Below are 15683 nucleotides of genomic sequence, written 5' to 3'. Positions count from 1 at the left end.
AACTCGAGATTTTCTAAAACAGCCGATTAATTCTAGGCAAGAGCTGATTAATCAACCACCACTACTCATCCCGTACCCAAGTCTGGGGGGATCAAGCATCTGTGCACTTATAAAGAGATGGCTTATAGAAGGCAAGTGGGAATAAGGAATTCAGATCTGTTTTGGACTTGTCCTGGCCATACCTGGAACTTTAGCCTGTGAGACTTAGTTTCTGCAAAATACGTATAGGAAAAATTCTGCCTATCCCAAGTCATGAGGAAGAATTTGAGAATGACACAAACCACACCAATAACCTTAAAAATACAAAATGCCTCCTCACACCAATGTTGGTTTGGGAACACGTGTAAAACCTATCTCAAATGCTAACTGGGTCATATAAGACCTTTTAATATGAAGTACTTACATTTTGAGGGATTAGATACCTGTAACATGAACACTGTTGTAATAAGGTGCCATTTGTTCTTAAGTAATCTCCACTGCTGGACCAGAGTGACTCACCTAAAAATGATTTTCCCTGGGAAAACAGATGAAGGCCTTCCAGGAAGGACGATGCTTTTGAGTGCAGTTCCTAGTAGAGAAACTGAACATATAAGGGTGGGGAATATGTAGAAGAAGAGTATGAGGGGGACATTCCTTCTAATCACTTCAAAGTATGACTCAGGGTTAAAGGGAAGTTAAGGAACTTCTCCTCCTTGACTAACAACAGAGCTTTAATGATGGAACACTTGGGAAGAATGCATCTTGGGGAGAAGCTAGGACATGTCAAGGGGCCAAGTTAACTCATGATATTTGACATTAACAAGTAAATTGTCCTCATTCATCATTGAGAGATCTGCCCTGGCAGTTATCACTGAAATGTGGGTGACGAGGCTAAGTAAGAAGCCTGAAACATCTATAGGGGAAGGACTTATCTTGGGAACCCAGAGGTAGACATCTGCATAATCTACAGCTAAGTTTCATCACAGTAGAAGAGAGAGGGGAAGGTTCTTTACCGTCAGTTTAAAATATGCTACCAGTCCCAGGTCTATAAACTATAGCTAAAATTTCTTTTATAAAAACTCCACTGCAGCTAGGAGAGATACTGAGAAACTGCATTCAACCAGTAAGTGAAGTGATGGTGAGGGAAGAAATGGGCCTAGCATGATGGACAGTGGGTAGGACCTGAAAAAAGAACAGCCTGTAATTAATTCTTGCCCACAATGCTTATGAGCTGTATGACCCTGGGCAAGTGACTTAACTTCTCTCAGCCTCAGTTTTCTCATCTGTAAAATAGGGACAATAATGCTGCACCACTTATCAGCTAGGGCAATTGTGAAGATCAAAGGAGATCGTGTACTAAAGCTAGCGGTAAAACTATAAAGAACAATATACAACTGCTATGTTATTATTAATATTGTTGTTGTTATTCATTAAAATCAACAGACATTAAACAAAAAAAGTCCAATATGGCATGGGAAGTAATTCGGATTAAGAGTTAACTCATACTCATCAGGCATGTACTTGCAAATGTTTTGAAAGATTAAGATTTCAACCATGAATGTTTTTCTCAGGATCTAACAAGAGAACTGTCTAGGTGCTTCCAATGACCAATTTCTTTTACAGTTTTAGCTCTCTATGAACTTTAACTCAAATAAGTGATTACCATTTAAAGAAATCTTTAAATTGTTTGCCAAAAGTTAAGTCCCTGAGTATGAACTGTTCACATTGAACACAAGGATTGGGATGTATTTTTTTAAATTAATGAAACAAAACATAAGCCTAATACAAAAAAATGTATATAATCTGGCAAGCACATCAAATGTACGAGAAGTATTTAATATCATTCTGATGCTATTTCCCACCCTTTCCAAAAAAATCATAGCATGTGTTTCAGTATTCTAAGAAAATCTCTTTATAAAAATCTCTTAGAATCCTTTGCTTCTTTGAAAATTCTGCTTGTGACACTTCTACGTGAAGCCTTTCCTGACTCCCTACATTGCCAGAGCTCTGTGTCCCCCTCAATCAATTTATTTTTTATTAACATGGTACATACCTATTTATGTGGGAGACCTTGGCCTTTTTAAGCTAAGGTCTTTAACAGGTCTCAGTTTGACTGAGGCAAGGCCCATTCAGTGATTAAGGTTAGGTAGGAAATGAGGCAGAGAATGGCCTTTTTTACCTAGTCAAAAAAATAAATAAATAAAATATCAACCAATCAATCTGGGAGAAGAAGACCCTCAGGGTTTCCAGCCAAAACAAGAAACAGTTGTTATTTACATTCACTCTGAGCCAATCAGGGCCCAAACAATGACCAAATGGGGCTTGGCCTGGGATCTATTGTTGGCCAATCAATGAGAGCCAGAGTGAACTGGGTTTAAGGCATGGCCAAATTCCACTGGTCATAGCTTGGGCTCTGATTGGCTCATAGTGAATGCAAACAGCAACTGTTTCTGTTTTGGCCAGAAACCCTAAGGGTCTTGTCCTGCCAGATTTTTTTTTTTTGACTAGGTAAAAGAGGCTATTCTCTGCCTCATTTCTTACCTAATCTTAATCTCTTAATGGGCTTTGCCTCAAACTGAGAGCTGTTAAAGACCTTGGATTAAAAAGGCCGAGGTTTCCCACTGCATCCAGGGCCACCTTTAGTCATCTTGATCTATATCTTGCCACTGGACCCAGATGGCTCCGGAGGAGAAGGTGAGGCTGGTGACTTTGCACAGCCTTCCCAATTCATTGCATGCCATGGCATCATCTTCAAGAAAGAAGGGCAAACAACCTATTTATGTATATGCTCTTTCCCCTTGTTAAACCTTGAAGGCAAGAACTGTTTTCACTTTTGTCTTTGTATACTCAATGCTTAGCCCAATGCCTGGCACACGGTAGACGCTTAACAAATGATTATTGATAATAATAAGCAGTACTCAAAAAATTATTACAGTTCTAAAAGCTAACACACAACAGGACTTTTGAGTGTACCTCACAAAATAAACAAAAAAAATACATTTTTTGTATTAACCTTGGCTTGATATTGTTAGGAAAACATCTTCTACAATCCAACTATTTTTACCATCTTTTCAGACTTATTTCCAATTTTATCCTATAACACTCTAATTTATTCCGCCCCTGCTGATCTTTCACTTTACTGGGTCAAGAACAACCTGAAGAAGTTTCTGTAGTTAGCAGAGGGTTGCAGGCTTCTGTGGCCTTAAGTTTCTTCACATTTGTTTACACACTCTCTTTCCTCTAGGAAAAATGCCCATGAAGCAGAGGCCCTTCATTCCTGGAGCCAATCCAGAAGACATAAATTATCTGCCAATTCAAATGGCACTTCCTATCAAGGATCAGCCAACTAAAGCAGCATCCTGATGTGCAGCGTTTGGCCTGATCTCACTCACACTGAGACACAAAGCCGCCTCAATAATCCAGAGCTAGGCCTCAAAGTGAGATAAGAAACTGACCTATTCCAACCCAATAATGAGGCAGTGTCAGCAGCTTCAGCAGACTGAGAGGAGACTACACATGTACCTTGGGTTTTTCACACCCCAACCCTTTTCTCCTACTCTCCCCACTGACTGCCATCATCACCCAGAACTGACCCAGACTGCGCTCTGACTCTACTGTGCTCTCCATGGAGGCTGCTTCACACTTTCTCTTCTCTGCTCTAGTCACCTATGCTGCCCTTCCTTACACCCTCCCGTCATCATCCATGGTATCTCCCACCCCCCCACCCCACTCCCGCCCCCAGCTCATCTTGGAGCCCAAAGCCCTCCCCTTGCAAGTGACAAATCACTCTATTCATGCCTTTGATCCTCTCTCATCTTTTTTTCAGTTTGCTTCTTGGATCATCCACTCTCCCTCATTCCCTTAAATAACCATCCTTTATCTTTCCTCCCTTTCATGGCCAAACTCCTAGAAAAAGCTGCCCACACTTGTTGCCTTCTCATCTTCACATTTTACTCCTCGTCCCCTTGCAATCCAGCTTCTGGCTTCATTTTTCATTTGAAGCTCTCTTCAAGGTTTCTACAGATCTCTTAGTAGTCATATCAGAGAGCTTTTCCAGAGTCCTCATCCCTCTCAACTTTTCTGCAGCATTCGATACCGTTAACTATTCCCCTTCTGAATACTTACTTACGCTCCCAGGTGGCCTTTCTGTCTGGCTGCTCCTTCTCAAGTCTCCTACGACTGACTTTACCTTGGACCTGGGGTAGGGAACCTGTGGCCTTTTATTAAGGAGATTTGGTCTGTGAAGTTTGGATTCAGTCAAAGGGCTGCACTTGAGGACCTAGAAGGCCACATCCGGCTGGACCTGAATTCCAGTCCTGTACCACTGACTGCCTTGAACATTTCCAACTAGATGTCCTGGAGGAATCTCAGACTCAACATGTCCAAAACAAAATGTTTTTGCTTTCTTCCAAACCATCCCTCCTGTCTTACTTTCCTATTTCTGTTGAGGGAACTACCAACCTTCCAGTCTCCAGGATGATACCTTAGTCATTTTCAACTCCTACCTCTTCCTCATACCCATCCACACAATTGCCAAACACACCCTAAAGCACAGGACTCACTATTTTACTCACCTCCTCAAGAAATTCATGTGATTCCCTCTTATTCTCTAGGCTAGCTAGGCAGAGGACAGTAAGTCAGTCAATAAGCACTTATTAAGCTCCTGTTAAGTGGCAGCTGCCATCCTGCACACTGGCAAAACATAATCTCTGCCCTCAAGGAGCTCACAATCGAATGGGGAAGAAATAAGGAAACAAATATGGTAAATGTCTTTTCCTACCTGGATTTTCTGGCAGGTCCTCCAAAGGTTTGAGCACAGACTTCAGACCTTTCTAAGCACTCCATCAAGACCTAGATGTGGTTATCACAGCTCTCATAAACAGCCATTACTTCCTCTACTCACTGTATCTCACAAATGGACGACTCTTACTATTCAAAATCACTATCTCCTCTTCTAGACTTGAAGAATCCCAAGTTTAGATTCTAAACTCAGTTAAATCTTCAGCTGGTTTTGTCTACATGTGTAAATGTTTTTTTAAATTCTATCTGCCAATACAAGCTGTGGTAAAGGCACATAAGTCCACATACCTATGACTGGCAATCAAATAGAAACCACATTATTTTAAATGCTTCAAAAGAAAGGCTTTTTTTTTAAAGCACCACTTGGGGTTCTAACGATTATTCACCTCAGACCTGAACACTAAAGGATGAATGGTTTCTTCAACCACTCAGCAGGGCATGACAGCCACATCAGGGGAGAGGACTTGAACAATAAAGGTGAGTTGACAGTACTGGAGCTTTTAGTACTATTTGGATTCCTTCAGGGAGAAAATGCCCAAGCAAAAGCAGGCTAAAAGCAGGTAGGACATTTACACAGTGCCCATCCATAAGGGAGGTTAAGACCAGACAACCTGCGTGAACAGCAAACAAAGGATATGAGAAAATCACCAGACTTAGCCTTCAGCACCAACATCGGCAACAGCACTGACAACCCGTTACTAAGGACCCACCGTGGACTAGTAGGCACTAGGGTTTAAAAATATTTAATGCCCAATTCTTGCCCTCAAGAAATTTACAACTTAGTTGAGGGCCAGGATCCACAGAAGAACATGAACAACCAAGTCAGTCTACCCTAAAGCCAAATGAGTGGGATGAGCAGTAAGTGCTAAGAAGCTCACAGTGGGCTGGATTAGTCCGTGAAGGATTCCTGGAGGAGAGAGAATACTTGAGCAGAGCCTTGAAGGATAAGGAGGAGTCAGGCAATTTGACAATGCCAAGGAAAGTGATCCATTCTAAGACCCTTGCTCTCTGGAGCCTTTTCAGAATCACAGCAGCAGGAGGGAGGGAAGACCAGAGGCAGAGGTTCCTCACATACATTTCCAAGCCTAAAGTGGGCCCTCATGACTAGTCTAATTTGCCTTAGTAGTTGGGCTGATGGTTTGGGGGGACAAGTGGCAGACTGATATGCCCCCAGGCACAAAAGTGGACCTTTAGATAATAAGCAGTGAGTGTCTAAAGAAATGTGCTGTTACAGGTTTCTTCAGTTTGCAAAACTGTTTTCTCATCTAGGGATTTACTCAACCCAACCCAAGAGGAGCCCAGTCACCGTTAATTGCTTAGATTCATTTCTGGGTCTCTTCTTCCAATAATGGATAAGGCGACAGGCAATCAATCAAGAAACAATCACCTACTGCGAGCACAGTCCTGGGCTAAGTAGGCCTTGGGGGAAGATAAAAAAATTCAGAAAAGATGTGCTGTGCACTTAAGGAACTGAAGTCTAGGAGTGAATCCTGGCTTTTTCATTCATCAAGACTAGACTACATAAACTTACAATCTTTTCCTCTTCCAATCAACTGTTCATTATCATAGAGAAGGAAGTGAGTCCTGACCTGCCGAATGTTTCTGCCATAACATCAAATCACGGCACTTACATAATTAAAACAAATCCTAAAGGCTTATTTCAGAACAGAGGTGGGTTGCAGGGGAAAACTGATTCCATATGGGAACTGGGCAACTAAACCTCTCTCTCTCCTAACTCTTGTCCCAATCACCTGCTATATGTCTCTCTCCACCTGGATGTTCCAGAGGCATCTCAAATTCAACATGTCCCAAACAAAACCCTGTTTTCCTCTGCTCTAAAAACTGCCCATTTCTATTACGGTCACCTTCAGCCTCAGAGCCTTGGGGTCATCCTTCACTCTCCAAGTCTTGTCGATTAAAGCTCCACAACATCTCTAGCCTTCATGTCCTATTTCCCAATCACATGGCTGTCATCTAACTGCTTCCCTGCTTTCAGGCTTTCACTTCTCCAATCCATCCTCTCTCTCTATTGACCAATACAATCTTCCTAAAACATACCTGACCAGCAGAATGTAAGTTCCTCAAGGGGAGGGGCTGCCTTCCTTTTGATTTGTATCCTCAGTATCTAGCCCAGCCCTGGGCACCTTTGTTTTTAAACCAGACCTGTGATTCCACTGGGTTGGGGACCTCCTGGTAAGAACCTTTCGCTGCCAAAGCGGATGGGGCATTCTCAGGGATTTATCAGGACTTGAACTCAAGTCTTCCTGATTCCATCCTCTGTCACAACACTTAGTAAATACATGCTTGTGGATTAATATATTGGTGTCACTTCCCTGCTCGAGAATCTTCAGGGGCTCCTTAGTGTCTTTTATCCTGTAGGCAACTCAGCTTTTTAACACCCCTTCCTTCATCACATCAGCTCCAGCAAACTTCTTCCAAACTGCCTTCCCATTACCCTTCCCCCCCATGCATTCTATATTCCAGAAACATTCGACTGGACACAATGCACTACTGTGGGCCTACCCATGTGCTTCTGCACACAGAGCTCTCCTTTGACCTGGACCAGACTCTGCCCTCCCCATGACCCTCTGATCCTTAGCTCCCTCAAGGCTCAGCTCAGATGAAGCCTCCCCTGAGTCTTCCCAGCTATGAGGACTCTCTCACACCTCAATTTCCTTTCTATTATATTTATTTATGTAAATCTTGTATTACACCTACAAGAGGGCAGGGCCTGTTTCGTTTTTGTCTTGGCAACCCTGGCACCTAGCACAGTGCCTTGAACTCAGCAGGTGTCTAATGAATGACTGTGGAAATTAAACTGAAATGATTCTTCCCCAATGAACAAAGTTTCTCAAGGACTGGTTATCATTTTTATTTTGTATACTCCCAGTACTTAACACAATACTTTGCACATGCCAAAGCATTTAATTTATTACATTGTTTTAATGATTAATTAATACAAAATGCTTTTTTAAATTGAAAATCAATCTATCCATTCTGTTTAAAAAAATACACACCCTCAGTCTGGCCCTAGTAGTCTTTAGATGAATATTTAATATTTAGGAGGAACTATGTAATACACGTACATATACTATACTGTACACACACATAATACCCTAAAGAACTTAAAAACAATTAAACGACAGCTAGATCCAGATTGGGTAAACTGGTAGGCACAAAATTAGAATTTTCAGTGTGGGGGAAAGCAAATAGTAGAAAGAATACTGGCCTTGAAGTCTGAAGAGGTCTGGGTTTAAAGACTGCTTCAGGTATTAGCTGTGTAACCTGGAAAAAGTAATTTAACCTCCCTGAATCTCAGTTTCTCCATCTGCAAAACAGGGGAAACCTCACAGGCTTGTTGTGGGAATCAAATGAGATGCTGTCTATAAAGTGCTGAATGTCAGACATTACATGGAAAATGTCTATTTGCTTTTGTAAACCATCACAACATCTACAGATAAGAATGACTTTGTCCCTTTGCCAATGTTTATGTCTTTAATTTCTCTTGTCTTTTTGTTAGTATTTCTATAACTATGTCGAGTAACAACAGGGAAAGGGGCAGCTTACTTTGCTCCTATATTTGAGAAAGCTTCTAGTTGTTTCCTCCTTGTAAATGATACTGGCTTTTGGCTTTAAATATATATATATATATATATATACACACACACACACATTTTATCATTCTAAAAATGACCTTTCTATGCCTATGACTTTTAGGTTTATAGTATAAATGTGTATTGTCCTTTGTTGAAAGCTTTTAAAAGAATCTAATAATACAACTATGTGATTTTAGTTGTTTTTATTTAAACATGACTAATTATGTTCATTGCTTTCCTAATAGTGAACCATCCTTGCACACTTGAGATAAGTTCAACTTAACTGTTACTATAATCTTTTTTGCTAGGATTTTATTTAAAAGTTTTGCATTGATATACTTAAGTGATAGTGATCTATAATTAACTTTGCTTTAAACTTCTGGGTTTAGGTATTAGGACTATACTTATCTCACAAGAAAAGGATCCTGATAAAATGATATGCTAGAGAGAGTGTATAGAGGCTAACCAGGATGGTGAAGGGCCTTGAGGTCATGACATATAAGGAACTAGGAATATTTAGTTTGGAGAAAAGATGCAAGGAGGATAGGATTGCTGTTTTCTAATAATTACAGGGCTGTCATGTGGAAAAGAGATTAGACTAGTTCTGTCGAAGTGACCAGGGGTGGGGAATGCACAGCCTCAAGGCCACATGTGGCCCTCTAGGTCCTCAAGTGCATCCCTTTGACTGAACCCAAATTTCACAAAATAAATCCCCTTTATAAAAGGATTTGTTCTGTAAAACTTGGACTCAGTCAAAAGGCCGCAGTTGAGGACCTAGAGGGCTACATGTGGCCTCAAGTTTGTGGGTTCCCCACCCCTGGTCACTTTGACATGCCCAAGAGTGGAGTGGCTTGTCTCTAGAGGTGGTAAAATGCTCTTCCTTGGAGGTCTTTAAGCAGAGATACGATGACCACCTGTGAGGTATGATATATCAGAGATTCCTTTACATACAGGCTGGACTAGATGGCCAGTGAGCTCCCTACCAATTCTCAATATCAGTGCTTGTTTTCTTTTTCAGCTTTTGAGACTAATTTACATAACATAGGTATTGGTTTCTCTTCAAACATTTTATAGAATTCACTCATATATCCATCATGACTATGGTACATTTGCTTAAAACAGTAAGCACTGAGTCGGAATACCTTGTGAGATTTGGGAAAAATTACAGAATTCCTAAGGTAGACCTTAGAGATGGTCTAATTCAGCTCTCATTTTGCACAGGAAGAAACTGAAATCCAGACATGGAAAGGGATTTGCTGAAAGTCACACAATTCAAAAAGCAGAACCAAGGCTATAACTACAGGACGAGCTATAGCTTGTGTGTGGCCCTGGAAAGCAGTGTATTTTTAACAGCTGGCAGTGACCTTCAGGCTACTGAGTGACCCAACAATGCCACTGATGGCAACAAGCTCTGCTGACCCTCATTGTTTACTGACTGCATTGTCTGGTAAATGATTCCTGGACTTCCCTTTTGGCAACCTTGCATCCCAGGTCCCTCTGACTGATCTCTTTTGAGGAAATACAACATACAACAGTGGCTCTATCCACCAGCCACTGTTACCGAGTTAGGGATTAGCCTTAGCTCATCACAAGGACCCAGGGTTTATGACTCCTGGTGGAGTGCTCTATGTTGTACTTCAACTCACTTAGAGGGTTCAGATTTTTCACTAGAAAATACAGTTTAGGAAATGGGACGCAAGTGAGGGAAGGGGTTTGTCTGTCACTAACTATTTCACTAAAGTAGATGAGTCTGAAACCATTCTTCTAATAGACTCAATGCAGAGTTTTCTCCCCTCATAAAAAATTGTTTCCTACCTGGGTGAGGACATCCAACTGGCCCACGATATGCTCCAGGGTGTTGGTAATGGTTGGAGGAAGGGTGACTACATCTGTCTGTGGGCTCCTGATGGGATCCTGAGCTTTTATTCCGAGGGAAGTCTCTGAGAAATCCATTTCTGGCTGTTAAAAAAAGAAAAAGTCATTCCTTATTCAATACCACCATAAACTAAATGAGATGGATCTATCTTTCAAATAATTCATGAGAAATCAAGCAAAAATTTTTATACAAATATAAAAACGGCAGAAAATATTTTCTCATTATGTCAAATTCTCTACATCCCATAAATCTTCATTCCTAAAACAAGGGAAGTATAATCTTCCAAAGTGAAAAAATCAAAAAAGCCTAAAGCTAGGAGGGAACCCAAGAGGTTCCCTATAAGTATCAACAGATCCATACTCACCTTTATGTTTACTAGATAACAACCTATTCCTCAAAGGAGAAATTGTGACTGGTTAGAGTGCTTCCCAGTCTTTAATATCAAGAAGCTCTTCCCCAAGTCCTTTTGGCTATGTGGCATCAACATTTGGTCACCAGCCTGTACTTATTAAGTTGCCCTGAAGCCTTTTCTTCTCCAGGTTACAGAATCCTCATTTCTTTCACTCTTCTCACAGATTTGATCCTCTCACCCTGTCACCACTTCAGAGGGTCTTCTCTGAATCCTCTCCAATCCTTCAATACTTGTGGGGTCCAGAAATAAACAGAGTATCCTAGGAGCAACTTAAGCTTTCCTAGACTTGTGGTTTCCCCTCCTTCACTGAAAACAATGGTGTCTCTGTATGGTCATATCAGGCCAGAGTACAGATGAGTCAGGATCACCAGAGGAGTCTTATTTCAATTGTAACTTCTGGGACCTTCTCATGGCAACATGACAGAATTCTAATTTTTTTTAGTGGCATTTTGGTCCCTACGATATACTAACATGGCTGCTACAGTTATTTCATAATGGTCATAAATATGACCTCCAGGAAGCACAGAGGCAAAAGCACTTCCAGTTTAGAGTCCCATACATATTTACAGTTGGATAGCACCTGTATTCCAATGAGGTCTTCTGAGCCAGATGATGATAATGGTGATGATAACTGACATTTATGTAAAGCTTTAGAGTTTGCAAAACACTTTACTTACTTTCATTTGAGTTTCACAACAATCCTGTGAATTAGGAACTATAGGTTTTGTCCTCATTTTACAGATGAGGATGTTGAGGTTCAGAGTTGCCCATTACCGCAAAGCTAAGAAACAGCAGAGGCAGAATCTGAGCACAGGTTTTCCTGGTTCCAAGTCCCAATGCACTATCCATTACACAAGCCACCAGGAGAAGAAAAAAAGACTTCCTTCTCCCCAGGGAGTCAGCAGTGGCCAAGGTTAAGAGGGAGATGTAGTCATTCCAGCATCCTAAATTTTTCCTTCCTGTACAAACAATATTTCAATAGTAGGAGGTTCCTGGGCTAGCCCTTCAGAAGTTTTATTTAACTGACAATGTTCCTGAAATACTACTTGTATTCAGAATCCTAATTTGTATGGAAAAATGCACCCTGTTCCAGACATTCAAAACCCAAACAAACTTTTGGAACACAACTAAGCATATATGTTATTCAAACCCATCCCTGTCTTACGTCAGATAGGCCACAAAGCGAGCCGTTTGCCAGCTACCTGAAGGCAGCTGATTCTGGGGGTGCTTAACTAAATTTGCCCTCAGAGGCGAAGCCAAGATGAAAAAGTAGCAGGCAGAAGCCCAGTGGGCTCCCCCTACCCTCCAACCTGGTGTCCCACCCCACAACACTTCTAAACCGATCTAGAAAATGCACCAGACCAAATCTTGTTCGGGGAATCCAGGAAAAAAAATTGCAGCGAGTCATTTTTCCAGTCCAGGTTGGCACAGGGAGACAGACAGGTCTGCTGATAGGGTCTGGCCACAAACCTGCTGCCTAAATCATTCTAGCACAGGGAGACACTGTGCACCAGGGCAAGGAGAAGTCCCAGATTCAGCATAAAGATCCCAAAACTTTTACAGGGAAGAGGAACAGGTTCCACCTGGCAGCTCTGTCCCACGCTACCCAATTCTGAGTCACAGATCTAGGGTGAACGAAGGAAAAGACCTACACCTGATTGACATATTCTAGGGCGAGGAGTAATCGAGCATCCTAAGCTGTGTACTAAACAAGGAGCAAGTTGAGAAGCAATCAGCAGCTGTGTGGCTCTGACCCCAAGGACAGAGCAATCAATCAATCAACCCACATTTATTAAGCGCCTACTATGTGTCAGGTACCGTGCTAAATGCTGGGGACAGAAAAGAGGCAAAAGACAATGCCTGTCTTCAAGGAACCCATAATCTAAGGGAGGAGACAACATGCAAACAAATGTATACAAAGCAGACTATGTACAGGATAAATGGGAAACAATGAACAGAGGGAAAATATTGGAATTAAGAAGGATGATGAAGGCTTCCTATAGAAGGTGGGATTTTAGTTGAGACTTAAAGGAAACAAGGAAGGTCAGTAATCAGAATGGAGGAAGGTGAGCATTTCTGGCACGGAGGACAGAGAATACCCAGAACTAAGAGATGGAGTGTCTTCTGTATGGAATAGTCAGGAGGCCAATGTTACTAGATCAAAGAATATATGTTGGGGATTAAGGTCTAAGAAGACTGGAAAAATAGGAGGGAGCTAGGTTATGAAGAGCTCTGAATGCCAAACAGCATTTTGTATTTGTTTCTGGAGGCAACAGGAAGACACTCAAGTTTTATCTTGTTTTTTTAGGGGGAGAATGGGGACATGGTCAGACCTGTAGAGGTTAGACCTCTACTTTAACGGCTGAATGGAGAATGGATTGGAGTGGAGAGAGACTGGAGGCAGGGAGACCCACAGAAGGCTATTGCAACAATCCAGCCATGAGGTGATGAGAGTTTGCACCTCAGTGGCCTCACCGTCAGAAGAGAGAATGTGGGGCACATTTGAGAGACCTTGCGAAGGTAAAATCAACAGGTCTTGACAATAGATTGGATAAGAGATAGTGAGGTAATCCAGGATGACTCCTAAGGGACTGGGAAGATGGTGTAGGGTCTTAAATCCAGTTTCCAACTTAATATGCAGTGGAATAACCAAGGTCAGAATCCTCAGACCAAGAGGAAACCAGTTGCCATCATTTTTATGGCACAGTAATATTCCATCACATTCACAGAACATAGTTTGTTCAGCCAATTGACAGGCACCCCCTCAGTTTCCAATTCTTTGTCACCACAATGAGAGTTGCTATATTTTTGCCCATGCTTAGAGCTGGTTTTGCTTAAGTTTAACCCCACCTTTAATTTATCCTCCCTCTAAATGCCCCCCTCCCTTCTCCTCTTTCCCTTCTGTTGAGTAAAATGTATTTCTGTACCCAACTCTGTGTGCATTCTTATTGCCTTTGACAAGTCCAGATGAGAGGTTCAAGTATCACCAGCTTTCCCCTATCCTTTCCTAATTGTATAGACTTCTACTTGAGCACCTCAATTATATAAATAATTTTCCCCAACTTTTGTCTCCCTGTCCTTCCCCAAGTAGTCTTCTTCCCCTCTCTTTCCATTCTTCTTTTAAGATATCAAGATATAACAGAACCACTCCCAGGCCCTCTGTCTATAGATTCCCTCTATGACCCTTGATAATGATAGAGTTCAGAGGGGACACATATATCATCTCCCCATATCAGAATGTAAACAGTTTGTCCTTGTTTATTCCCTTATGTTTATGTTTACCTTTTTGTGTTTCTACTGACTCCTGTGTTTGCATGTCAAAGTTTCTATGCAATTCTGGTCTTTTCATCAGGAATGCTTGGAAGTCCATTATTTTATTAAAGATACATTTTTTCCCCTTGTAGGATTGTGTTTAGTTTCATGGGGTAACTTATTCTTGATTGTAAACTTGTATCTTTTGCTTTCTGAAATATCATATTTCAAGCTCTCCACACTCCTTTAAAGTGGTGGCTGCTAAATCATGTGTGATCCTGGCTCCTCAGTATTTGAATTCTTTCTTTCTGACTGCTTGCAATATTTTTATTTGACCTGGAAGCTGTGGATTTTGGCTATAATGTTTCTGGGTTCCTTTGGGATTTCTTTCAGGACGTGACCTGAAAGGCCAGATTCTTTATATTTCTATTTTGCTCTCTGGTTCTGAGAGATATGAACAGTTGGGTTTTTTTTTTTAATGGTTTCTTGAAATATGACGTCTAGGCTCTTTTTTTGGCCATAATTTTCAGGCAGTCCAATGATTCTTAAATGTATTCTCCTCAAACTGTTTTCCAGTTGTTATTTTTTCCATAAGGTTCCTTCCATTTTCTTTGTTTTAATGTTTCTCGATGTCTTGTGGAATCATTAACTTCTATTTGATCCATTCTAATTTTTAGGGGGTTTGTTGCTTGGGCAAGGTTTTTTCTCGTGCCAAGCTGTTAATTCCCTTTCCAATTTGTTCCATTACAACTCTCATTTCTTTTCCAATTGTTTCTTCTGGTGATCTCATTTCATTTATAAAACCATTTTTGAGTTTTTTTTTCAAACACTTACTTCGTCTTTCCAGGAATTCTAGTTGAACTTGTACCCAAAATGCATTTTTCTTTGAGCCTCTTCCTGTGGATGTTTTGAAAACATTCTCTTGAGCATCCCCACTACCATAATAGCTTTTTATGGTGGAATTCTTTTTTTTGTTTATTTATTCTTCCAGTCTACAACCAAATTTCAGACTTCATATTATATTTGGACTCTGCATACTTCTGGAGGGAATGTCTGGACTGATTGTGCAATTATTTTTTCGGGGGGGGGGAGTACTGAGTGTTTCATTATTCCAGGATCTCAAAGACAGCATAGGCTGTGGACCTGCAAACTTTCTGTACTTCCAAAGTAGTCTGATGTAGGGCAAAGTCTGACCATTGCCCCTTTGGTCTAAGTCTTGAGTTCCTGACCTGGGGTTGGGTCTAGGGAAAATGACTGTGGACCAGTTCCAGTAGACTGCTGCTGGATTCAGCCACTATCAGCCAGCTGCTAAATGTTCTTCTGTTTCAGACTGACAAAATTGCAAATCTCCCCTTGGTCTGAGGATTCTGGCCCTGGTTATTCTACCACAGGCTCCAGATTAGGTTGGAAGCTGTAACAGAGACCTTGCTCTGCTCTTGAGGTCAGAGCCACATAGCTGCTGATTGCTTCTGACCTTGCTCTTTGTTTAGTACACAGCTTAGGATGCTCGACTGTGCCTAGAATGTCACCCTTGGGTATAAGTCTTGTCCTCAGTACACCTTGGATCTGTGACTCACAATTAGGTAATGTGGATTACCATCGTCCTATATCTCTCCTCCCTTTCTCAGCCAAATTTCTTGAAAAAGTCTATACTTGCTTCTTTGAATTCCTTTTTTCTCATACACTCCTCAACCCCTTCATGATCTTAAGGACCCCAGGATCAGATTATGCCTTCTGATCTTATCACTCAACGGAAACTGCTCTCTCT

General features: G+C 41.3%; 1 protein-coding gene across 2 annotated transcripts in view; it reads right to left on the bottom strand.

The window, feature by feature from the left end:
- Positions 1-15683, bottom strand: part of POC1A (POC1 centriolar protein A) — a 175202-nt gene that overhangs the window by 65065 nt on the left and 94454 nt on the right. Inside the window, exons 10-11 of one of the 2 annotated variants that reach the window (XM_078152335.1) lie at positions 10191-10334; positions 7900-8064 (exon numbers count right to left, since the gene is read on the bottom strand). In XM_078152335.1, the coding sequence (XP_078008461.1) occupies positions 7915-8064; positions 10191-10334 (294 nt within the window). In that variant the 3' untranslated portion in view covers positions 7900-7914. Of the gene's footprint in view, positions 1-7899; positions 8065-10190; positions 10335-15683 lie in introns of those variants that run through there. The other variant, XM_020971567.2, reaches the window with a different exon arrangement.

Source organism: Phascolarctos cinereus, unplaced genomic scaffold (genome assembly GCF_003287225.1).
Source record: "Phascolarctos cinereus isolate Bilbo 61053 unplaced genomic scaffold, phaCin_HiC Scaffold_4;HRSCAF=312, whole genome shotgun sequence".
NCBI lineage: Eukaryota > Metazoa > Chordata > Mammalia > Diprotodontia > Phascolarctidae > Phascolarctos > Phascolarctos cinereus.
The sequence above is the reverse complement of the archived record's forward strand: the minus strand, read 5'-3'. Positions and strand labels throughout refer to the sequence as shown.